The sequence below is a fragment of the Acipenser ruthenus genome, chromosome 25, assembly GCF_902713425.1.
Source record: "Acipenser ruthenus chromosome 25, fAciRut3.2 maternal haplotype, whole genome shotgun sequence".
Taxonomy (NCBI): domain Eukaryota; kingdom Metazoa; phylum Chordata; class Actinopteri; order Acipenseriformes; family Acipenseridae; genus Acipenser; species Acipenser ruthenus.
This window is the reverse complement of record NC_081213.1, coordinates 9775291-9801288: the sequence shown is the minus strand read 5'-3', so window position 1 is coordinate 9801288 and position 25998 is coordinate 9775291. Positions and strand designations below refer to the sequence as shown.

The window sequence follows — 25998 nt, the reverse complement described above, 5'->3', positions numbered from 1 at the left end:
GAGAGAGAGAGTGTCACTGTATGTGTAGAGTGGGAGAGTGTGTGTGTGTGTGTGTGTAGGGTGGGAGAGCGCGTGTGTGCAAAGTGAAACAAGGAAATAGAGGACTGTTCGTGTGTGAGAGTGGCAGGGGTGCAGTGTGTGTGTGAGAGAGAGTGGCGGGGGGCTGTGTGTGTGAGAGAGAGAGAGTGGCAGGGGGGCTGTGTGTGTGTGTGTGAGTGAGAGAGTGGCGGGGGTGTGTGTCTGTGTCTGTGTGTGTCTGTGTGAGGGGGGGCGCAGAGGCAGTCTTGGCAGGGAAGCAGCTTTGAACAGAAAGCACATGATGAAGATCATTAGGAATTTCCTGCAGCTGGGGAGCAGAGCTATGCGGAGAGGAGAACTGAGAGCCAGAGGGAGAGAAGGGGGTGAGAAGGAGGAGGGGGGTGTTCTAGTCCAATGCAGCACCCCACCCCCAAGCCTGCCGACAGATTCTTCCTCCCTCCTGTCTCTAATTCAGAGATGTACCGGCTCACTGCCTGCCTGCCTGCCTGCCTGTCTCCTCATTCTGACCGTATGGATTCTGCCAGAAGAGACAGTAAAATGCAAACCCTTCCTCCATCTCCCAGTGCATGTCCATGCTGGTTAGCCCTTAACTACCAGTGTAGACACAGCCGCTTTCAGAGCAATCCAGGGGGATTCCACAGAGCTGTAAAATGCTCAAAAAACCAGCCATGGCTTATCCTGGCGAGGTAGAGAGCTAATGGAATTTTCTCATCCAGAGTAACGTACTGCCTCTGTCCAGGTTCGAGTGAAGGCTGGTGAAAGCTGCTGTGACTCCTCCCTGTACCGGACTGGACTGGACTCCAGAGCAGATCAAGGGTCTTGCCAGAACTGTTCTAGTTGTTGGAGTGAACTAAACTGGACTCTCCAACATCACAGATATTTGTACTGTTTCAGGCACTGTGCAGTTATTACAGGATTATGAGGATCCTCTATACCCTTATATAAAGTTTACTATGATATTTTACCTTTCTGTTCCCATGTTTATTAATATTCTTTACCGTACCTCACTGTTCTTTGCAATGCTTCCCTATGCTTTACCAGACCTCTCTGTGCTTTACAATGCTCCTCTATGCTTTACCAGACCTCTCTGTGCTTTACAATGCTTTCCTATGCTTTACCATATCTTTCTGTGCTTTACAATGTATCCCTATGCTTTACCAGACCTCTCTGTGCTTTACAATGCTTCCCTGTGCTTTACCACACCTCTCTGTGCTTTACAATGCTTCCCTATGCTTTACCATACCTTTCTGTGCTTTACAATGCTTCCCTATGCTTTACCATACCTCTCCTTGCTTTACAATGCTTCCCTATGCTTTACCATACCTCTCTGTGCTTTACAATGCCTCCTTATGCTTTATCATGCTTTCACTGTGCTTTACAATGCCTCCTTATGCTTTATCATGCTTTCACTGTGCTTTACAATGCCTCCTTATGCTTCATCATGCTTTCACTGTGCTTTACAATGCTTCTCTGTGCTTCACCATGCTTCCCCGTGCTTCATTACACTTTGCTATGGTTTTATTATGATACACTTTTATAAGGGCATGTGTGGGCTCTGGATAATGTTGGTTCAGAACAGCTCCCAAACGAGCTGCAGAGACTGGCCCCGATGTTCAAAGCAACGGACAATCTCCTCGCAAAATTTGTGTCTTGCAATAATGAGTGCGTTTGCACAAAAACTGATATTTTCCAACATGGCACAAAGCAGCTGCGCAAAGCTGGAAAATAGCAGTTTTTTGGTCAATTGGCAAATGTGCTTGTGCCTCGCAAAACCACCTGCGCATTCAATACCAATATAGCAGAAATGCACAAGAGCTACGCGTGAATGCGCAGAATTGGAATACTACACGACAACGGACTGTTAACAATACCCTGCCAAGCAGCTATCATAGGTGTACAGTACATACCAATATTCCTCACCCACCTGTCAGCCAGTGTTCTGAGCAGCTCCGACCCATGCTCCTTACACTATACATAAACATATTACAGAAGTGTGGACTGGAAAACAAACCCACAATGCTGAAAACACTACTCTATTCAGATGCCCCAAGACGGGAATCTCAGCATGGAGCCGGCCAGGAACGCTGCCTGTGGATGCAGTCTGCACATGTGAATCCCTTACTCATACTCCTGCTGAAAGCCCCTTCCAACTGCCCCCCCTCACCACGCACCCTGCTCCTACCACACCTGTATGGCATAGTCAATAGCATGGAATGCAGATCGTGGGTGTCACAGTATGCTTCTGATATCAATGAGAAATAAATAACAATACTTAAAAAAATAAATAAATAAAGTCAGCTGTGTCCTTATACCTGAGTGTGGAATTACCGGTTGAGTGGCATGAAAAGGAAAGGGGGCCTCTGGAGAATGCAACTACAGGGATATTTTACAGATTGAGCCCTTGGGCACTGCGCTCCTTTGCCAGTGTTGCTGAGGATAGGGCACTTAGCTCAATGCATGTAATGGAAACATTCTGCACATTGCAAGCCTGTCACGCTTGGTGCAAAACTTAGCCATTTTCATTCAAATTTGGCCATCAGAGCAATTCAAATAATTTTGTGCTTAAGCATATGAAATTTGCGCACATGCATACATTTGTATCTAATGTTTACCATTATCGCAGGCTTTAGCATGGCTAATAAGCTAAATATTTAAAGGGCCATCACAGATTCTACAGAATTCAAACAGATGGATCTATGCTGTGCTGTTTGCTGGGAAGTGAGTTTATAATTTTGACAGGTGTCACACAAATATGAGCACATGTTACCTTTTCTAATACATTTACATTTTTTTGAATTTCTTGTTTTCTATTACAGTGGCATCTGTTTTTTTTTATTTTTTCCTCTCTCAGTATTAGCTGTGATCCCGCTTATCAAACTGCTATTGCTCCGTGTCTGGACTGATCTGATTTTTGTAATGTGTTTTTTTGTAAGAGCTGTAAGTCACCCTGGATAAGAGCATCTGTTATAAGAAAATACACACATACATTAACAAAACCAAATAATAATATTAATAATCCAGCTGGAATCACCTGTTTTTTTGTAGCATAGATAGATAGATAGACAGATAACTTGCTTGACAAACCTGGGGGGCAATTAATTCAACTTAAATAAAACGGACAGTGGAATAAAGGAGCACCTTTCGTACATTAACTTTACATTCAGAACGCCGACAAAATTTACCAATACAGTAATCAGTAGGCTAGCCTACTACTGTGTAAGCAGTGTCTTTGATATTGAAATCCATGTGAATGCAAGGTAAGCAGGTGCAAACTGTTGCTTGATCGATCTAGGGTTGATATACTGCTGCATGTGTCTATTAAAGTAAAGCTTTCCTGCATTATACAGGTAGTTGTTTAGTATCTGCTGGCTCGGTCTATGTTACACACCGACGGTATGTACTGTGATACCGTGCTGTACTCTGGATTCTGTTTTGGGAGTTATTCTTTCAGGGAAAGTGATTCGTTTTCTTTGGGTCGGAAAGAACGATCATGATTGCAGCTTCCCTGTTTATTTTTTAAGCATGTATTAACACTAGGGCTGCTGCTCTCACAGTCGTTCCTTTGAATATAATCATTATATAGATGTGGATGGAACCTTGTGTGATCGCTGGGTGTTTCCATTGTTGTAGTACCTCAGAATGCGCCTGCATTTCACTTCAGTGATTGGGTGAGTGAGTGCTGGAGTGATGTGTGCAGAGTTAAGGCTTGCTTTGTAAAAGTGTTATTTTGTGACTCGCAGCACTGGTTTTGCGCTTGGCGCATGCTTTAGGAAATGGCAGGATGACGCATACATTGCACTTTGCATACATTATATTTGTGCACAGCACAGAACAGATTGCAGTGCGCAAAAAGACGTTTGGAATATGGTAAATTATGTGCATTCGAGCATAATGGTCATTTGAGATCACTCTGCGCAGTACACAAACCTTTTGAATATCGGGGCCATAGTCTTTATAAATGACCTGGTTCAGTTTGTCCAGTAATTTAACAGTATCTTTTCTGTGCTTATTATACAGTGCATACTGCTGCACATAGCCTTGCCCATGCTTTAGCATTCTTCTCTGTTCTATACCTAGCTTGCCAGTCCTTTGCTTTGCCATGCATTTGGGATCCTTCAAGAAGCTGCTTGATGAGATTCTGGGGTCAATAAGTTACTAACAACCAAACGAGCAAGATGGGCTGAATGGCCTCCTCTCGTTTGGAAACTTTCTTATGTTCTTTCTTATGTTCTTTCTTGTGTTCTTTCTTATGTTCTTTCTTGTGTTCTTATGTTCATAGCAAAGTGTAAAGCATAGGTAAGCATTGTAAAGCCCAGAGAGGTATGGTAAAGCATATGAGAACCATGGTAAAGTATGGTAAAGGCATTGTATAACCATAGGGAAAGCAAGGGGGAAAACTGCAAAATTACAGTGCAAATTTACTGCGGCAAACATTTATAATGGTGCTGTGTATTCCGCAATATACTAAAGGACTGTTTGAGCATGCTGCCCCCTGGAGTGTGGGAGGTGTCAGTGCGCCTCACTCAGCACTGCAGAGGCACACAGACTGGCAGCACAGGCTCAGCCATCATGATGTGTACTGAAGGGGAGGGAGGCTGGCTGCGTGTCACACTGTTCCTCTATAGGTTTGTTGACCCACTTCCATGTGCCTCACTCCCTCACTCTCGCTGCTGCTGCTCCTGTATCTTAGCAACTGCGCTTCCCACTGAACAGGCGTATTGCCTTCCATTAGAGAGCGCCTTGGCTCCTGTGTGAAGGGTAGTGCAGCTGGGAGATGGAGAGACACGGAGACATGGATAGATTTCACAATGCTTACAGTGACACACACACTCATACATGAATACAGACACGCACACACAAGCATACCTACACACACACCTAGAAACACACATTATTATTATGTATTTCTTAGCAGACGCCCTTATCCAGGGCGACTTACAGTCGTAAACAAAAATACATTTCAAGAATCACAGTACAAGTATTAATACAATTAAGAGCAAGATCAAATACAATGACTTCAGTTCTAGCAAGTACAAGTATATGACAAAATATGATTCAATAACGGAGCAGATAAGTGTCAGTGATAGTTACATCAGGATATAATTAAATACAAAATACTACAGATTAAATAACACTTATTATAACACAGGATTAAATGCAGTAAAATAGGGAGCAGATAAGAGCAAGTAAAGCGTATTAAGGAAGAGTGATAAGTGTCCAGAGGGAAAAGAGGAGTTCTGCAGGTGCTGTTTGAAGAGGTGAGTCTTGAGGAGGCACCGGAAGGTGGTCAGGGACTGGGCAGTCCTGACATCTGTAGGAAGGTCATTCCACCACTGTGGGGCGAGGGTGGAAAAGGAGCGGGCTCTGGAGGCAGGGGAGCATAGAGGAGGTACAGCCAGTCTTCTAGTGCAGGAGGAGCGGAGAGATGAGAGTCTGGAGGTAGCTGGGTGCAGTCTGGTCAAGGCATCTGTAGGCTAGTACAAGAGTCTTGAACTGGATGCAAGCGGTGATCGGGAGCCAGTGGAGTGAGCGGAGTAGTGGAGTTGCGTGGGAGAAGCGTGGCAGAGAGAACACCAGGCGAGCAGCGGCGTTCTGGATGAGCTGGAGAGGACGGGTGGCAGACGCAGGGAGGCCAGCCAGGAGGGAGTTGCAATAGTCTAGGCGGGAGAGTACCAGGGTCTGGACCAGGAGCTGGGTGCCGTAGTTGGTGAGGAAGGGTCGGATTCTTCGTATGTTGCTCAGGAAGAATCGGCAAGAGCGTGTGCTGGGAATAAGAGAGGGAGGGGTCCAGGGTGACTCTGAGGTTCTTAGGGGAGGAAGAGGGAGAGTGTGGCAGATTCCAGAGTAACAGAGATAGAGAGATAAGAGGGGGAGGAGGGAAAGAAAAGGAGGTCAGATTTAGAGACGTTGAGTTTGAGGTGATGCGAGTGCATCCAGGAGGAAATAACAGACAGGTAAATACAGGAGGGGATGGTGGAGTCAGAGGTGGGGAAGGAGAGGAAAATCTGAGCATCAGCAGCATAGAAATGGTATGAGAAACCATAGGATGCGATGAGGGGGCCCAGGGAGCGGGTGTAGAGAGAGAACAGGAGAGAACCCAAGACTGACCCTTGGGGGACTCCTGTTGAGAGAGGGCAAGGTGTGGAGGTTGCTCCAAGCCAGGTTACCTGGTAAGTGCGGTTGGAGAGGTAGGAGGAGAACCAGGCCAGAGCAGTGCCAGAGATTCCCAGGTCAGCGAGAGAGGATAGTAGAATAGAGTGATCAACAGTGTCAAAGGCAGCAGAGAGGTCGAGGAGAATTAGGACAGGAGAGAGAGGCAGCTCGGGCAGAGTTTAGTGAGTTAGTGACAGACAGGAGGGCGGTTTCAGTGGAGTGAGCAGAGCGGAAACCAGATTGGAGAGGGTCGAGCAGAGAGTGGTTGGACAGGAAAGCAGAGAGCTGGCGGTGTACAGCCCGCTCGAGGGTTTTGGAGAGGAAGGGTAGGAGGGAGACAGGACGGTAGCTCTGGAGGGAGGTGGGGTCGGTTTTTTGAGGAGGGGAGTGATAGAGGCTTGTTTGAAGGCAGAGGGAAAGATACTAGAAAGGAGAGAGGTGTTGAGAAGGGAGGAGATGAAAGGAAGTAGAGCAGGAGCAGCAGCTTGAAAGAGGTGAGTGGGGAAGGGGTCCAGGGCACACGTGGTGGGTTTGTGACCCTGGAGCAGGGAGTTAATGAACAGTGTTAATGAAGGCTATAGTGCAGTCAGTCTCTTCAGTGTTAATGAAGGCTATAGTGCAGTCAGTCTCTTCGGTGTTAATGAAGGCTACAGTGCAGTCAGTCTCTTCAGTGTTAATGAAGGCTATAGTGCAGTCAGTCTCTTCAGTGTGAACAGTGTTAATGAAGGCTATGATTTTTTCACATGGTAGATAAAAAGAAAACGCCCCCAGTAAAGTTCCCAACCCAGAAACAGAGGCATTTCATTGAGGGGCTTGTGATTAGTCTAGTCTAACTTTTTTTTTTTTTTAGAGAATGCACATTATGTTTTTTTTTTCTTTCAGAAAGAAAATTGTGCTAATGAAGGTTTGGAGTAAGTAGCTTTGAGAATCCAGCCCTGGTTGTTTAATATTTAATACTGAGGCTAACACTCACAGTGACAGGATGTGATGAATACAGAGACAGGAACAGACAACACTGGAGCACTCTGGTACTCAGTTACTCTCTCTCTCTCTCTGTGTCTGTGCCTATCGCCCTCTGTCCCTCTGTGTCTTTCTCTGTCTGTCTCTCTCTCTGTCTCTCTCTCTGTCTCTGTCTCTGTCTCTATTTATTTGTACACACGTGTGATGGAAGGGAGTTTTTGTTAGGTTTTACTGGTCATGTCTCACTTCATGACACTGTCTGATATTATTATTATTATTATTATTATTTATTTCTTAGCAGACGCCCTTATCCAGGGCGACTTACAATTGTTACAAGGTATCACATTATACATTATTTCACATTATACAGATATCACATTATTTTTACATACAATTACCCATTTATACAGTTGGGTTTTTACTGGAGCAATCTAGGTAAAGTACCTTGCTCAAGGGTACAACAGCAGTGTCCCCCACTGGGGATTGAACCCACGACCCTCCGGTCAAGAGTCCAGAGCCCTAACCACTACTCCACACTGCTGCATTCAGCAGCTGTGAGTGCCGTGTCTCTGTTCTCACCCAGAATAATTACCATCGTGTCCTCTATCCTCAGTGTCCTAACGTTAGAGATCTTTGTAAAGAGCTGGTCTCTTATCTCGGTATGTTTTGAGCAGTAGAGAAGGAAATGCGCCTCGTCTTCGATTCATGTCACACTGACTCTGTCTCTCTCTTTCCCTCAGTGTCTTTCTCTCTGTCTGTGCCTGTCGCTCGGTGTCTCTCTCTGTCTGTCTGTCCTTTTGTCTCTTTGTCTCTCATCCTCAAATGTCTTCATAGTTTTCAAACTTAAAGTACGTAGAGCTAACACAGTAATTGCAGTAATTTTACCTAGTCTGTATCCCGTCATTTCACAGTGCTCACTTTCATATATAATACATGCACCCGTTTGCAATGTTTCCACCATATCTGACATTCATTAGAAAAAATACCACAAAAAAACATTGATATAAAAAAGACGAGGCCTCTGAAATGACGGTAATTAAGTACAGGATAAACATCGAGAAGTGTTGAATCGGTAAGAGTAATTCACTGATTTCAAGTGCCGTTAGACACGAGAAACCGTGGATTACTTTCTTACCGATTCAACACTCTGAGTTGTTAATGCCACTTAAAACATGTCTTCCTAATTGACACTTGTTCCATAACGAGATTCAATTGATTGTTAATTTGGTAATTGGATTTGGTTTTCGCTCCTTTGTTACGCTTCCTTCAAGGAGTTAAAATGTTTATCTCTCTCATTGCGGGGATGTTGTCATGAGTTTGAGTTTGAAATCCCACTTACACAGACACAGGTGTCTGTAAGTGAAGATAGTAGCGAGGACTGTGTTTTAGATGCAGAACATGACAGTGACATTAGAAAAATAAAAAAGCAAAAAACAAAGGAATGTGAGAGAAAAAAAGAATGCACCGCCACCTCTGGCCCGATCACTTAGGGGTGCAGAGCATGGCTTTCTGTACCAGGTTTATTACAAACCATTTGAAGAGAGATGCCAGTCCCTTACATTACACTCCCGGGATGCTTGCTTTCTGTTATCAAGCTCAGACAGAATTGTGCTGCTTTGTGATGTCCACTGGAGGCTTCACTGAGATTAACCGGCCTGCTAACGATACAGACTCTGTGCAATGCGTTCTTGGCCGAGTCACATTGTGAGTGAGAGCTTGTTCTCAGTTGGGTTTTTTACTTGTAAATAAATAAATTGATTGATTGATGAATTGGCCTGTTAAACATATAACAAGTGTTTTCCTTTGTGTTTGAATAGTTTGGTTTGTGACTGTGCAAGGCAGTGAGGACTCAGCTTGGTCAAGGCTGGTTATTTGCAGTTCTGATCCCCCCTGCCCTTTTCACCTGCTGTTCCTATAGCAACAGTTGCTGAGTTGTTGAAGGCCTGGGGTCACACTTTGTGAAACAAAACAAGAACTGTAGCAGAGTGGGGTCTGGCAGCCAGCATTTGAGCTGCGACTAAGAGGATTAAAAGATAAACTCCCTGAGTTTCAAAAGCCTGCTCTGCTGCTTGTCCAGTTGTCTTGTAGCTGACCCTCAAAGTTAGGCACCCCATCTTTTAAAAAAGTGACCTGTCAGCTGACCACAGCGCTTCAACCTGGAAACATGCTCTCCAGGCTACCCTAAAAGAGGCATATGGAATATTCCTGGTTAACCGTTTGAGTGCCTGTCATATTGCGATCACTAACACGTATGTATGGAAGAGATTACATGCTTTCTGATGTGTGTTTTCATGCATGTAGGGTTCTGGGTGTTGGTATTTTCAGTCTGGGATCTGTATTTAAGCATGTATGAGTTGCCACATCTTTCCTGTTGCAGTATATCAGAGCGAGAGGGAGGTCTGCTTTACATTCACTGTCCCTCCAGTTCAGTCAGGTTCATCTTCATACTTTGCACCCAGTGTTTACCTGATGATGTTAAGTTTGTAGACTCTTTGACATCATTTAAGATGAAGCTTTTTGCTTTTTCAAGATGTTAATTGTCACTGTATTGATTTGTATGGTGTTGCTAGAGGTATTTCCTGTTTGTGTATGGTTGTGCAGTGCTTGTGGTTGTGTAGGGTTGTGTGGTGTGTGGTTGGATGGTGTGTGTTTGTGTGGTTGTGTGGTTGGATGGTGTGTATCGTGTGTGTGGTTGTGTGGTTGGATGGTGTGTATAGTGTGTGGTTGTGTGGTTGGATGGTGTGTATAGTGTGTGGTTGTGTGTTTGGATGGTGTGTGTGGTTGTGTGGTTGGATGGTGTGTATCGTGTGTGTGTGTGTGGTTGGATGGTGTGTATCGTGTGTGTGTGGTTGTGTGGTTGGAGTGTTTGTGTGGTTGTGTGGTTGGATGGTGTGTATCGTGTGTGTGTGTGTGGTTGTGTGGTTGGATGGTGTGTATAGTGTGTGTGGTTGGATGGTGTGTATCTTGTGTGTGGGGTGTGCGTGGATGGTGTGTATCGTGTGTGTGTGGTTGTGTGGTTGGATGGTGTGTGTGTGGTTATGTGGTTGGATGGTGTGTATCGTGTGTGTGTGTGGTTGTATGGTTGGATGGTGTGTGTGTGTGGTTGTGTGGTTGGATGGTGTGTGTGTGTGGTTGTGTGGTTGGATGGTGTGTATAGTGTGTGGTTGGATGGTGTGTATCGTGTGTGGGGTGTGGGTGGATGGTGTGTATAGTGTGTGTGGTTGGAAGGTGTGTATAGTGTGTGTGGTTGGATGGTGTGTATCGTGTGTGTGGGGTGTGGGTGGATGGTGTGTATAGTGTGTGTGGTTGTGTTGGATGGTGTTTATAGTGTGTGTGGTTGGAAGGTGTGTATAGTGTGTGTTCCAGCCTCCCTCCCTCCAGCTCAGAGCAGCGTGGCTGTGACAGTGTGGCTAGCAGCCTCCCTCCCTCCCTCCAGCTCAGAGCAGCGTGGCTGTGACAGTGTGGCTAGCAGCCTCAGATATTTAAATTACAATTCATGAGATAATTCAGTAAAAAGGTACACTTCTGTTTGCTGTAGATCTCACATACATATAAAAAAGCAAACATGTATATTCAATTTAAATGAATGCATGTCTCGTACCAAACTATGGGCACTTTTACACCTAGTTCACTTGCAAGTGATTTGAATCGTGGCTTACTTGCAAACTATTTTTTGTTTCAGTTCGTTTTACACCAGAGAAATTCAAGCAAACTTCAGTTTCTTTAAAAGTGCATTCAGATGTGTTTGTTTGGTTCACATGCAGCTTCATCCAGACTAGAGTGCTATTGGTTTCACATTGCACTTTCCAAACACGCTCTCTTGCTGATTACTAGAGCGGAAGTTCTTTCTGGAAAAACTGTTTCCATCATGCCCAACATGGAAAGTACTTTAGGTGCTGTGGCTGTGCTGTTGTCCGTGTTCTTTTGGTTTATTTGGTGCTAACAACATCAATCATTGCAGAAGAAACGGAACATGGCGAAAGAATTTCACGTGTTTGTCGGAAAAAACACTGTCTTTCAGAGGAAATGCGTGAGCGACCTCTGGTGTTTGGAAGATGTTTCAAGAGAAGGCAGATATTACATCGTCAAGCTTTTTATCAAGCTTTATTCACCACATGTCTTTCTACCAGAGACAAGCTTATCTTACCAGATGATAATGAAAAAGACTTGAATTCAACAGACTGCAATTTAGCTGTTATTGATGGTGATGATAAGAAAAGTTTCTTGTATATAGTGATCTGTCCACACTTCTAGTTAAGCCTCAGTTTCAGCACTACCCCAACTCATTTCTCGTGAAGGCATGTTTTTGACAAGCCTTGCGTTGCGTATGAGCGACAGTGGCGAGACACTTTGTTTGGTGCTTGCTGAAGTACGTCACTTCCATAGTGTGCTTTTCTGTTTGGAGTGCTTCGTTTCCAAGTGAACTGGAGTACGTTTGGCTGCACATTGCAAAACGTTGAAACGGAGCAAAGTGGCAAACATACCGAGTCCCCTTCTAAGCGAAGCGAGACGACCATTTCAAGTTATCTGGGTTCACTTGGTTTGATGCGCACCCTGGCGCGAGTCCTTGGATCTCAGAGGCTTCACAGATCACTCCAAAAGAACCGAACCCCACTTCAATCTACATCAAAGGGTCAAATAGGTGTGACAGTGCCCTATGTTAGAGTGGTTTCAAATGACATCTTCTTATTGTTAAAGAACTTTAAAGAAGGCAAATGCCTCACCCCTAAAAGATGCTTTTAACCACAGCACTAGCAATAGCAGATCACATGATCTAAGCACAGGTTCTAATAGGAGGAGTCCAGAGAGTTTTTTTTCCTCAGAGGAGGCAAGCCTCTGTTATGAACTCCTATCTGCTATTATCGACAGCACTAGCAGTGCAGATGACATAGTCTGATCCCTGGTTTTAAATGGAGGAGCCACTCACACCCTACCGCTGTTCAATCATGGAAATTGCATCATTTGGTTTTGCATCCAATTTTCTGAAGGGGATTTTAAAAAGTGACCAGAAAAACTAAGAAATCTAACGGTAGGAAAATTGAAAAAGGCAATGTATTTAAACCCAGCTGTTTTATCTCTTATTGGCCCTTGGGGCTTGTCTTGTGCAGCATTTTTAAAGGCAGAATGGAGGATAACACTGTTGATTGGCTGATGAAGACTCTGTTTGCCATGCTAGATTACACAGAAAAACTGTATAAATTCTGAAGGGAGGCCACTACCAAAAATTGAAAATCCGAGCAAGAACAGGTCATTTCAGAGTGGCTGGTATGAGAGAGTGGACTGGCTGACCGGAGGGGTAGCCCTCTTTACTTTTCAGTAACGGTGGTAGTTGTGATTTTAGTGATTTTACACATCTGGATACACATCTATTAAACATCAGTGGATCCAGCTCTGCAGGAACAAACATTCCATGGTCACGATGAAACACCAGATTCACTTAACATGGGAAACTACAGGGAACTTACAGAAAGAATTACTCCCTGTGACGGGTTACTTGCTGCTCGCATTGAACAAGCAAACGTATTTACTAGGATGTGAAAACCCATCCAGAATGACTGGATTTCATCCATTTCCTGTACTGTGCTAGAAGCGATCAAGAAAGAAATGAAGAAGCTCCTTTTTTTGCATGGCAGATTGATGAAACAATGTGTTTGTAATTGTGCCTCTTCTGACTTAGAAGCCAGCACCCGTCACTGATCGGGACCCAGATGCAGCTCACTCAGAAACTGTACCACAGTCCAGCCATAACACTGGGCCATCGGGTCTGTTCCAGACAAAGGGCAAAGACAAGAAAACGGGCCTGCTATTCTGAGGTCCTGTGGTGTTTGTGTGGGGAGGGGAGGGGCGGGGGTCCTGTGTTCTCACTGTGTCACCCCTGCCAGGCTGTTCTGAGCTGGGGTTCAGGTTTCAAACACACAGCTCTTTTCAGCTCCGCTCTGCAGGGCGGCACGCTCCATTAGGAGCAGGAATGCAAAGGTGGCAGCCAGCGCTCCCTCAGTCGCTCCAGCACTCCTTCCCTCCAGCTCTCTCTCTCTCTTTCTCTCTCTCTCTCTGTCTCTTTCTCTTTCTCCCATCTCTTTTCTCTCCTACATGTATACACATCTCTCGCTCTTTCTCTCTCTCTCTCTCGTTCTCGTTCTGCCACTTTACTCACTCTGCTAAACCTCTCTTGCCCTCCATTCTCCCCTCCCTATTCCTGAGACACACATAGAGCAAAGGTCAGTGCAGAGTTGTTAATGAGGAACATGTGTGTGAGTGCTCAGTGCAGCAGTGTGTGTCTGTAGGGGGGTGGGGGGTGGTGTGTGTGTGAGGGGAGGGGGGAGTGTGGCTGTGTGGGGGGGGGCGCAGTGTGTGTGTGTGTGAGAGGGGAGGGGTGTGGGTGTGTGTGTGTGTCTCTTGGGTCTTTGAAGGATGGTAATTGGTAAGATACATGATTTATGGATCTCAGAGTGTGGTCCCAGGTAGTGCTGTGAGCTGCAAACATCTGCCATCTGAAGCAGCTGTAGTGAACACTTTAGTGTGGCTGGGCTGCTCCTCACAGCACTGCTCTTCATCTGAAGCAGCTGTAGTGAACACTTTAGTGTGGCTGGGCTGCTCCTCACAGGACTGCTCTTCATTTTTTTTGAAAATCCTGATGTGCATTCAGTAATGCATCTCTGTTACAAGTCCGTTTCAGACACGGCCGTAGACTTTGATCGATAGTCAGAGCTCAGCAGGCAGGTGCCTCCGGTAGACTGCATACAATCCTGCAGTGATGTGCAGTGAGGGGTAACTGCATACAATACTGCAGTGATGTGCAGTGAGCATCGAGGGGTAACTGCATACAATACTGCAGTGATGTGCAGTGAGCATCGAGGGGTAACTGCATACAATACTGCAGTGATGTGCAGTGAGGGGTAACTGCATACAATACTGCAGTGATGTGCAGTGAACATTGAGGGGTAACTGCATACAATACTGCAGTGATGTGCAGTGAGCATCGAGGGGTAACTGCATACAATACTGCAGTGATGTGCAGTGAGCATCGAGGGGTAACTGCATACAATACTGCAGTGATGTGCAGTGAGCATTGAGGGGTAACTGCATACAATACTGCAGTGATGTGCAGTGAGGGGTAACTGCATACAGTACTGCAGTGATGTGCAGTGAGCATTGAGGGGTAACTGCATACAATACTGCAGTGATGTGCAGTGAGCATTAAGGGGTAACTGCATACAATACTGAAGTGATGTGCAGTGAGGGGTAACTGCATACAGTACTGCAGTGAGCATTGAGGGGTAACTGCATACAATACTGCAGTGATGTGCAGTGAACGTCGAGGGAAGGCCACAGTCCCTCCAGAACACTTCTATTGACAGTGTTATGGCAGGTGTGTGTGTGTCTATGTGGTGTGGTTCCTCTGAGAAAAATCTCACTTCCACACAAGATCCAGCTAGCCAGTCCCAGAGCCAGTGATGCCCCTCTGCCCCACTCCTCCTGCCCAGCCTGTTTCTGGGGGTCAGGAGGGTCTGCCCTGGGTATCAGCTGGGGTTCTTACTCCGCTGTACCCTTACACATGGCTGAACTGTCCCTTTTGTTTCCTCATTTTAACGTGTCTGCTTGGCTTGTTAACAGCAGGATTTTCCAATATTTGCATTTCTTTTGAGAATCGCTCAAGGCTGGCGACCCTTCTTGCTTTCCGTATTGACTCTTGTGGATAGAGGTCATCTCAAGACTGTATCCCACGTTGCTTTGGTTCCTACCGTAAACATGTGTGATGCTAACCCTAACTCACAGTGCAGACTTCACAGTGCTGGGAAGCTACACTTTCACAAGCGTACACGGATGTGCCTTCCACTGTCCAGCGTGTATCACGCATACTGTATCCACAAAACCACTTCCCCAATGAGGATGAAACCAGGTTATCAAGAGCATCACAATCTGGGGGGTATGGAGGACTCGCTGTGTCCATATGTATTCATGTCTCACTTAATCACCTAGTGTATACTCAGAGCTCTAATATCGCTTCAAGTTGTTTCAGCCAATCAGAGATCGCCATTCATTTATTAGGCAGCAACAGCACACATCCGACCCATGCAGTCAGCCCCTTTCACACTGGCACTTTGACCCGGGTCCCAGCGATCTACCTCAGGATGTCACCCAGGTCAGCCCTTCTTTATCAGCAGTGTGAAATGGCATAGCCGACCCACATGATCCGGGTAGGTTCCGACCCGGGTAGAGCATGCCAGTGTGAAAGGGGCTATACTGCTACACATGTGATTCTAATGCTGGAGTCGGGAGACACAGTTATAATGACAGTGCTAGTGGAAGGGGATTAGGGTGCAGTGGGAGCCACGCCCATGCCGTCTTATAACAGACCTGTGGTAGCAAGGACTGTACATCCCTGCAGCTGCACAGATAGGAGGAGCTGGAGGATCCAAAGCGTTGCATGGTAACCTCAGGAGTGATTCAGTGCTCAGTGTTTACCAATGCTGGTGTCAATATCCCCTCTGTAACCAAGCGCTGCTCCCTGACTGCTCTGTATATCTCCAGCCTGTGTGTCTTGGATGTAGAACATCTTATAATGAGCACATGCTGCAACCCACAGCTGCTTCTGTTCCTGGACAGTGTAATCCTGCCTTACACCCAGCGGTCCAGATAAGCTGCATGCCTGCCATTTCTATACATTAAAAGATCCGAAATACGCACTCAGTTTAAATTGAATCCTTAAATACGCATAGCAATTTTGATGCACAGCTTGTCTGCCTCCCCTAAAACTTCCACTAACAATTACATCTCCCAAAATACAACATCTGCAGTTACTAGGAAATGGTACACAAGAAAAACCAACCCAACACACATTATCCAATCTCTGTCTAGCCCTGTTGTCCTTGCAGCCAATCACAGTAAGAATAAGATCAATTGGAATCTACACAGGTTGAAGTGTAAACACCAGAGTCCAGCTACAAATCCAGGTGGAACCATCATCAGAGGCAACCGCTAAAAAAAGGTGTCTATAATATTCAACAAACTGTTTTATAACTTATTAAAGCATTTCCTTATTTTTTTTTATCTGTACGGCTTTATATTGAAGTTTTAACATGTAATTAATTTGCAGTCAGTGTGATACCTCGAAAAAATTTGCTTAGCCAATAAAGACCCTTGTAGAACACACGTGTGACTGTACAGCAGTTATTATTATTATTATTATTATTATTACATTGCAATTAAAATGGAAGGCTCTGTTTTAATGCCTACCCCATTACCATTAAAGATTGTACAGTATTTATCGAGGCTACTCATGACCTCAAGGTAATGTTGCATTTTACCCCCTGAAAATACATTTTGCTCTCAGTGTTGAAATCAGAGGGTTACTCCCAGACCCTAACACCCTTATCTGGAGCGCGGCTTTCACCTCTTTATATATATAGAGCATTGGTCATGCAACCTCACTGCTTGAGTCAAGCGCCCAAACAGGAGCTGGCATTGCGAAGGACAGACTGTATCAACGCAGCAGGGTTTATGAGCCCCGGGAGGAGGAGGTTTGAACATCTAAGGTTCGGTTCTTCGTGTTTATTGGGTGTCTGGTGTCACTATTTCCACATCATATTTGGCAAGCCTAATAATATGAAGTTATCTTAACTTATGGCTGCTGATCAGTTGTCACTTGGTGCGATGACATCATCGTCATGTGATACCTCTCAATACAGAATTAAAGATTATACAAAAAATATAATGCTGGATCCACTAAAAGAAAATCAGCAACAGCACATTGTATTATATAAAAGCTGATTCCAGAGGTTTGTAAGCATGAAATAAGTCGCCATGTTCATGCAAACAGCCTCAGGAGAGCAGACTGTGTGATTGACATAGAGGGCGCCCAATAGAAATCCAGTATTTTCATGATCAACGGTAGTCCGGCCTGCCAAATTGAACCATTATTAATACTATCCATAGAGGTGATATTTCACAAATAGATATACAATAAAAATCAACACTATTTTTACAGTCTTTAACCACAAATGTTCTGTTTTTAATGTTGTATAAAGATGACTATATAGTGAATTAACTCTGCTTTTTCATTCAATATGTGTTTGACAGTTTGAACGGTAAACGACAGCTAACACAGCATATTGAATCATTGTCAGATTGAAAGCCCTCTCTCTGCCTGTGTCTTCTATTTTCACAGGTTAAAACATTTCTGTGACGTCACCCTTTGAACTTTTCATTGATTCATTCTGCGAATCGCCTAACTAAAAGTAGCTTTGAAGAGAAGGGGAGAGAGCAGGGCAGCTTGATGATTTAACAAAACCACAGTGAATCGCAACAATTGAACAGAAAAGAGAATAAGTGTGTGTTTATATTTCCGCGGATCCCTTTTCCAGTGAGAACACGGCTTATTTTAACAAACAATACAAGAACAAACCCGAGCTCATGATTTGGAGCGCTAACTAAATTTAACAGGATCCCGTCTTTAATCATATTTAGGTCTGAATCTGTTCCGGTTCACATTCCTTTGTTTTTTGCTTTTTTATTTTTCTAATGTCACTGTCATGTTCTGCATCTTAAACACAGTCCTCGCTACTATCTTCACTTACAGACACTTGTGTCTGTAAGTGGGATTTCAAACTCAAACTCATGACAACATCCCCGCAATGAGAGAGATAAACATTTTAACTGTTTGAACGAAACGTAACAAAGGAGCAAAAACCAAATCCAATTACCAAATGAACAATCAATTGAATCTCGTTATGGAACAAGATGTCAATTAGGAAGACATGTTTTAAGAGGCATTAACAACTCAAAGTGTTGAATTGTTTTTAACCATACAGATCTTTTTCACGTTAGCCGTTGTTCTGCCTTTTTACAAAATGTTTATTGCAGATGAGATTCCTTTACATTATCAGGTTCGTTTCAGTTGATTCAGTTCATGCAATCGAGAGATCAATGCGTTTAAAAGAAAAATCTAAAATCCAAGGTCCCCCTGACTGGCCTCTGAGTGTGTTTGGATGGCTGGTGTGTGTGCGTGTGCTCGAGGCTCGACTGTGCTGTGCTGGGAATGGAGTGCATGCAGACACAGCCAGTACTAGAGCTGCTGGAGTAGAGTCACTCAGGGTAATTGTGATCTCATGGGAAATGGGAGCTGTACATTAAACAGTACTTGATGCCAATTGGAATACAGAGGAGGGTGGGTCTGTCTGTGACAGTGTCTGTCCCCTCCACTAATAATCACTGCATTGAAGAACGTAATGGGAGTCAATGAGGACGAGCTCTGGATAATCTCACTCCAGTTAATATCACTTCAGAAAAGCATGCAAAGATAACATGCAAGTGAGTTGCTGTACAGCATTGCTATGTTCCAGATATACAGTAGCACAGTGCAGCATGCAGCACAATGTGATTTTAGACATTACAGCGTGCTGTACGTGTGAAGCGAAATCGCACCGTTCAACACTATTGAAATGCAATACCTCTGACATAGCTGTTGTCAGCACTGCTGTAACCCTTGTGTTGCTGAGTTATAAGAAACATCAGGGCCATGTTTTCAAAGGGTTTACTCGGGTTCATTTGTAAACACAAATGCGGCGGATCTCATCGTTACGGAAGAGGGAGAGCATGTTTGTTTCTGATGTGCTGCAGCTCCTGTATGTGCTTCACGGTCCCCTCTGCTTGTGGGTTTCGTGCTGCATTGTTGGTGTTGGTAGCTGCATGCCGGCGTGTTAGAACTTCATCTTCAGGTCTGAACAATACCAGCAGCGGGCCGGCTAATCTACTGACCAGAGCCACGACACTGCTGCTGCTGTTCAGAGCCTATATAGAGTTATTTTAATCTACTGACCAGAGCCACGACACTGCTGCTGCTGTTCAGAGCCTATATAGAGTTATTTTTTGCTGCAAAAACTAAAACCCTGGATCTACTCCATGATATAAAACTGAGAAGCAAACAGCTTCACTGCATAGAAAAAAATCATTAATCAAAGCTCTTGTGTGGTTTGGTTCTAGTTTTATTAAACCAGTAGCTTTTTTTGTTCCAAAAAATATATATAGGCGTTCATTAAAGACTGGAGGAAATGCTTTGAAAATATTGCCATAGTTTACGAATGAGAGGAGGCCAGTTGGCCCATCAGTGTTGTCTGGATCTTAAAGGATCCCTGTGATTCTGCATGAACAGCATGGCTAGCTAACCCAGTCCATACCTAACGCTCATCAGAGTGCTAGTCTAACTCAGTATGGGTTCCTCTGTGCTTTAACCGGGTTCTCTATATAATCTCAAAAGCACTGCCTGGTGTACAGGACACACCGGTCTGATGCTGTACTTTGACTCAGTCTCTGTTTGAGAGAGGCCCAGGACTAAGTGGCAGGCAGGGGGTGTTCAGGTTAGGATTAAGGTGCACTCTCCTCTCTCTCCCCTCTCTCTCCCTCTCTCCTCTCCCCTCTCTAACCCCCCTCTCCTCTCCCTCCCCCCCCTACACTCTCACCCTCTCTCCTCTCTCTCCCCTCTCTAACCCCTCTCTCCTCTCTCCTCTCTCTCCCCTCTCTAACCCCTCTCTCCTCTCTCTTCTCTTCTCAGATGCTGGCTGCAGGCCGGTCCCAGGTGGGGGGGTGTTGAATGGGGGATTCCCGGCAGAGCAGCCCACTTCCCCCTGTGTGATTCTGAGAGAGGAGGAGGAGGAGGAGGAGGAGGAGGAGGTGGAGAAGGGGTCCGGGACTGGATATCAGCGCAGAGAGCTCGCCCGAGTCCGGTGAATACAGAGACACACACACACACTGTGACATGCACACACACACTGAGGCACGCACTGATACACACACACATGTGCACACATACTGGGATACACACACATACAGATACACACATGATGGTGACACACTCACAGAGACCACAGTCAGACACACACACACACACACACACACACACATAGCCACCCCATCCCAGTAGAGTGAGGTGACAGACACACTGAGACACTCACACATAAGACACTTGCACACAAACATTGAGACACTCACACACCGAGACACTCGCACACTGAGACCCTGAGACTCTCACACACCGAGACTCTGAGACACTCACACACCGAGACACTGTGACACACACATACTGAGACACTGTGACACTCACACACTGAGACACTGTGACACTCACACACTGAGACCCTGAGACACTCACACACTGAGACCCTGAGACACTCACACACCGAAACACTGAGACACTCATACACCGAGACCCTGAGACACTCACACACCGAGACCCTGAGACACTCACACACCGAGACCCTGAGACACTCACACACTGAGACACTGTGACACATACACACTGAGACACTGTGACACACACACTGAGACACTGTGACACTCACACACCGAGACCCTGAGACACTCGCACACTGAGGCACTGTGACACACACACTGAGACACTGTGACACACACACACCGAGACCCTGAGACACACACACACTGTGACACACACACTGAGACACTGTGACACACACACCGAGACCCTGAGACACTCACACACCGAGGCACTGATACACTCGCACACTGAGGCACTGTGACACACACACTGAGACACTGTGACACACACACACCGAGACCCTGAGACACTCACACACTGAGGCACTGTGACACACACACTGAGACACTGTGACACTCACACACTGAGGCACTGTGACACACACACTGAGACACTGTGACACATACACACGAGACCCCGAGACACTCTCACACTGAGGCACTGTGACACACACACACCGAGACACACACACACTGAGGCACTGTGACACACACACACCGAGACACACACACACTGAGGCACTGTGACACACACACACCGAGACCCTGAGACACACACACACTGTGACACACACACTGAGACACTGTGACACACACACACCGAGACCCTGAGACACTCACACACTGAGGCACTGTGACACTCACACACTGAGACAATGAGACACTCACACACCGAGACCCTGAGACACTCACACACTGAGGCACTGTGACACTCACACACTGAGACCCTGAGACACTCACAAACCGAGACCCTGAGACACTCACACACTGAGACTCTGTGACACACACACACTGAGACACTGTGACACACACACACACCGAGACCCCGAGACACTCACACACTGAGACACTGTGACATTCGTACACTGAGACGCTCGCACACTGAGACACACTCGGTGTGTGACAGTATGAGAGCGTGTTCAGTGTTCAGTGTGTGTGTGAGAGTGTGTTCAGTGCTTGGTGTGTGTGTGTGAGTGTTTAGTGCTTTGTGTGTGTCAGAGAGTGAGAGTGCTCAGTGTGAGGGTGGGTGAGTGAGTGAGTGTGTGTGTGTGAGTGCTGCAGTGTGAGGGTGTGTGAGTGTGTGTGTCTTCTGCTCTCCTGCAGTGCCAGACCTCTGTTAAGCTGCCAAGCCACTGAGCTCACTTCCTGAACAGCAGCGCGCAACAGCCGGGGGAGAGGAGGGGAAGAGGAGGAGGGGTGAGGAAAGGAGGGGGGAGGAGAGGAGGAGTAGCAGAGAAGAGAGGGGGAGGAGAGGAGGAGTAGTAGAGAAGAGAGGGATTGGAGAGGAGGAGCAGAGAAGAGAGGGAGAGGAGAGGAGGAAGAAAAGAGAGGGAGAGGAGAGGAGGAAGAAAAGAGAGGGAGAGGAGAGGGGGAAGAGAAGAGAGGAGGAGGAGGAGGAGAGGAGAGGAGAGGAGGATGTCTATAACACGAATGTGTAGAAGGTAGAGAAGCTTTGCTGTGCTTTCACAGAGCTCTCTGCTTCAGTGACACACACTATTGAACAAAAACAAACCCAATGGCCAGAAATCCAGCAGCACAGCAGTCCGCCCTGTGCACAGCTCCAACTGTCACAAAAGAGACTTCTTTCTAATTCAATCTGTAATGACTGCACGCTGGATTCCAATTCGTGTTTTATAAAATCCCCCCCAGTTTGAATTATTCTTCTTCTTTGATTCTCAGCTCCCTGATGCAACATTGATAGAAATATGCTAATAGTGCAATTAGCATCACACCACATTTGACAGCGTTTGACAGTGACCTTTCGAAAAGCAGGCCTTATATTATATAACCTGACAGACAAGCCATGCTTCATCACTGTCTGAGAGAGAAAGAGGCTGAGGCTCAGTTTACACAGTGGAGCTCAGCATTTCCACCTGGGGGAGCTGAACAGAATGAGCCACCAGTGACTCTTATCAAACCTGCTCTAACTAGACCACACAGCCTCCCTCCCTCCCAGTCCCACAGCTCTGACCACTGGACCGCACTGCCTCCCTCCCTCCCAGTCCCACAGCTCTGACCACTGGACCGCACTGCCTCCCTCCCTCCCAGTCCCACAGCTCTGACCACTGGACCGCACTGCCTCCCTCCCTCCCAGTCCCACAGCTCTGACCACTGGACCGCACTGCCTCCCTCCCTCCCAGTCCCACAGCTCTGACCACTGGACCGCACTGCCTCCCTCCCTCCCAGTCCCACAGCTCTGACCACTGGACCGCACTGCCTCCCTCCCTCCCAGTATCTCAGCAAACAGGTTTTACACAAAATACTTCCGCAGTCGATCCAGTATTATTTTCCCCACACGTTCATGAAGTAGTTTGTGAAAATGATGTGTTTGATACGCTGTGACTTGAGTTCATGTAGGTTGTTCTGGGCTGTCTGCCCTTCCTAATGTGTGACAGTTGAGAGGCAGACTCCCCAATTCAGCTGCTGTACTGTACAGCAGCCCAGCAAGGGGAGGGAGAGGGCGGGGGGTCATGTGACTGGTGCCCTGGCAGGGTTCTGTCTTCACTGCCCAGGAAATAGTGTGAGAGAGGGAGGGGGGGTATGCAGACAAGGAGAGGGAGATGGAGGGGGCAGAGTGAGGAGAGAGAGGGAGGGAGAGGGCAGTTTTCCAGTCAATTCCAATAGTAACTCGATCCTGACAAACAAATGAAATGCAAGCAGCAGTCTGTGTGTGTGTGTGTGTGTGTGTGCGCGCTTGTATTCCTGTGTTAGTGAGAGTATTACTGCCCTCCAGTGGTAGGACCCTGCAATCACAGCTGGTTGTGTGTACAATCCTCACTGTTGATCTGGGAACCTGCAGCTGAGGTTTACAGCCGCGTTTATATTTAAACTGTCGAGGTGGCAATGTTTATGAGGTCCCTGGGGCCCTGGAAGTCAGGATTTCCTTTAGCTGAGATATTTTAAAACTGAGGCAGGCGAGTCAAGCCTTCCACTAGTGTCAGTGCTTTAACCTGTTCACTGCCAAGCAGGCCCATCGTAGACGAGGTAGCTGCACAGCGTGTGGCTCACGTCTTTGTTTCAGCTTTTTACAACTTCTCGTGCATATGGACCAGTGTGGCTTATTTCAAAGGACTGGACGTGGGGATTCAGTCTGATGCGTGTGGATTATGAATGTTAAACACTGTATATGAAGCAGAGAGAGACATATTTTGAAAGCAATCACTCCCGTCTTGAATGAACTCCTATTTTAAGAGGTAAAACACGTGTTCATTTGAAAAAAACTAGAAACAAACCTCTAAATAGAACCCCGAGCACTCTTCAAATAGAACCCCGAGCACTCTTCAAATAGAACCCCGAGCACTCTTCAAATAGAACCCCGAGCACTCTTCAAATAGAACCCCGAGCACTCTTCAAATAGAACCCCGAGCACTCTTCAAATAGAACCCCGAGCACTCTTCAAATAGAACCCCGAGCACTCTTCAAATAGAACCCAGAGCACTCTTCAAATAGAACCCCGAGCACTCTTCAGCCCCGTCGGGGTGTTAGTTTCTCATTGTGTAACATTAAAAGGATTTTTTATCCTTTCAGAAAACAGGAATTAAGTGAAGAAGGGAGGAAACGCTTTGAAAATATAGCCCGATATGCGTAGACCCTGTACTTTCACTCCAGTATAATTTCTCTCTCCTTGCTTGTGAGTGTGTCTGCCGTCGGCCTCTAACTTCAGCTCTGCCGATTCCATCAGTCTGTGCTTTCATTCCCTACGCTGGTCTGGGAGTCTTTTAAGCTCAGCGTGACAGATTTCTATGTTGAAAACGCTGGTTCTGTACTACACTACACTGCACTGCACTGCAGTAAGCAAAGCGTTCAGGTAGTCTGTTATGCTTGTGTACATTAACCTTGCTTAAAGGCCATCTCAGTATTCACTGCATGTATATAAACTAGACCCTCAAATGTTCAGTCACCTCCTGCAAACACAGAAATGAAAAGCACAGCTCCCTACCTGTTAGCTGCTGTGTTGCTAAACTAGCGAATGCTCTCCTGTAGTAGAAGCTGCTCTCTTCAGTGAGCAGCTATGCAGGCCAATGCAAAAAGAGGCTTTCTACAGAACCGGCCTCATAACCCTGGGACCCTGGGATTGGTCAAGCCGCTCTTCTGAAGGATATCACTCCGTGGGGATGGAAATAAGACTCCCATTGCATAGCACTTTGATCCATTGCTGGTTTTTACTATAAGTTTAGACACACCTGAGCTTGTTGCCCAAGCACATGTGAACCCCGAAGCTATGCAAGGAATTGAGCGCTTGTACGGGCTCTTTTTAAAATGCATTGAGAGCGACTCAAGCATCACGAGGAGGAAACTGACCATTTGGATGACCAGATCCAGATTAAACCCGGTTTTGTGCACCTCATTGCAAAAATAAGGAAGTTAGCATCTTTTGTGGGACACATATGTCCCTGGTACCTTTGTTAAACCTGGAATGGGTGAGGCTGCTATGCAGTAGGAGTCTTTATTTCCACCCCTGCACCATGTAAACAGTTGCTTTGTCCACTGGGCTGTGCTGCAGTGTGTTGCAGTGTTACTGCCAGCATGTTTGCAAGGGACTGATCCGTACTGTTTCTGTCTGTTTTCAGGGACATCAGGTGCAATGGGAGGACAGGCACAGGGGAAGGTAAGCGAGGGGCGGATCTGGAAACGCTGGGAGGGGGCAGGACTCAGGATCCCTTGCGGAGGCCTGGGATTGAACCCAGCTTCCTGGCTGTATAAAGAAACGAGAGGGGTCCTGTCAATCAACAGTGGTGGAATCACACATGTCATCATCATTTCACCTGGGGGGTACACAGAATGAATAGGGTGCTGTACAATGAAGCGGATCCACCTGGGGGGTACACAGAATGAATAGGGTGCTGTACAATGAAGCGGTACCACCTGGGGGGTACACAGAATGAATAGGGTGCTGTACAATGAAGCGGATCCACCTGGGGGGTACACAGAATGAATAGGGTGCTGTACAATGAAGCGGATCCACCTGGGGGGTACACAGAATGAATAGGGTGCTGTACAATGAAGCGGATCCACCTGGGGGGTACACAGAATGAATAGGGTGCTGTACAATGAAGCGGATCCACCTGGGGGGTACACAGAATGAATAGGGTGCTGTACAATGAAGCGGATCCACCTGGGGGGTACACAGAATGAATAGGGTGCTGTACAATGAAGCGGATCCACCTGGGGGGTACACAGAATGAATAGGGTGCTGTACAATGAAGCGGATCCACCTGGGGGGTACACAGAATGAATAGGGTGCTGTACAAAGAAGCGGATCCACCTGGGGGGTACACAGAATGAATAGGGTGCTGTACAATGAAGCGGATCCACCTGGGGGGTACACAGAATGAATAGGGTGCTGTACAATGAAGCGGATCCACCTGGGGGGTACACAGAATGAATAGGGTGCTGTACAATGAAGCGGATCCACCTGGGGGGTACACAGAATGAATAGGGTGCTGTACAATGAAGCGGATCCACCTGGGGGGTACACAGAATGAATAGGGTGCTGTACAATGAAGCGGATCCACTCTGACCTTGAGTGGGGTGGAGTTCAGCTTGTATCTCACACGCTACCCTAGATGAGATAAT

The 25998-nt window shown here is 46.3% G+C and overlaps 1 protein-coding gene across 5 annotated transcripts in view; it reads left to right on the top strand.

Moving 5' to 3' along the window:
• Positions 1-25998, top strand: part of LOC117414017 (transcription factor Gibbin) — a 73320-nt gene that overhangs the window by 31181 nt on the left and 16141 nt on the right. For 3 of the 5 annotated variants that reach the window (XM_058999480.1, XM_034906317.2, XM_058999481.1), the window contains exons 2-3: positions 19703-19874; positions 24993-25030. In XM_058999480.1, the coding sequence (XP_058855463.1) occupies positions 19703-19874; positions 24993-25030 (210 nt within the window). Of the gene's footprint in view, positions 1-19702; positions 19875-24992; positions 25031-25998 lie in introns of those variants that run through there. The other 2 variants (XM_034906318.2, XM_034906319.2) reach the window with 2 other exon arrangements.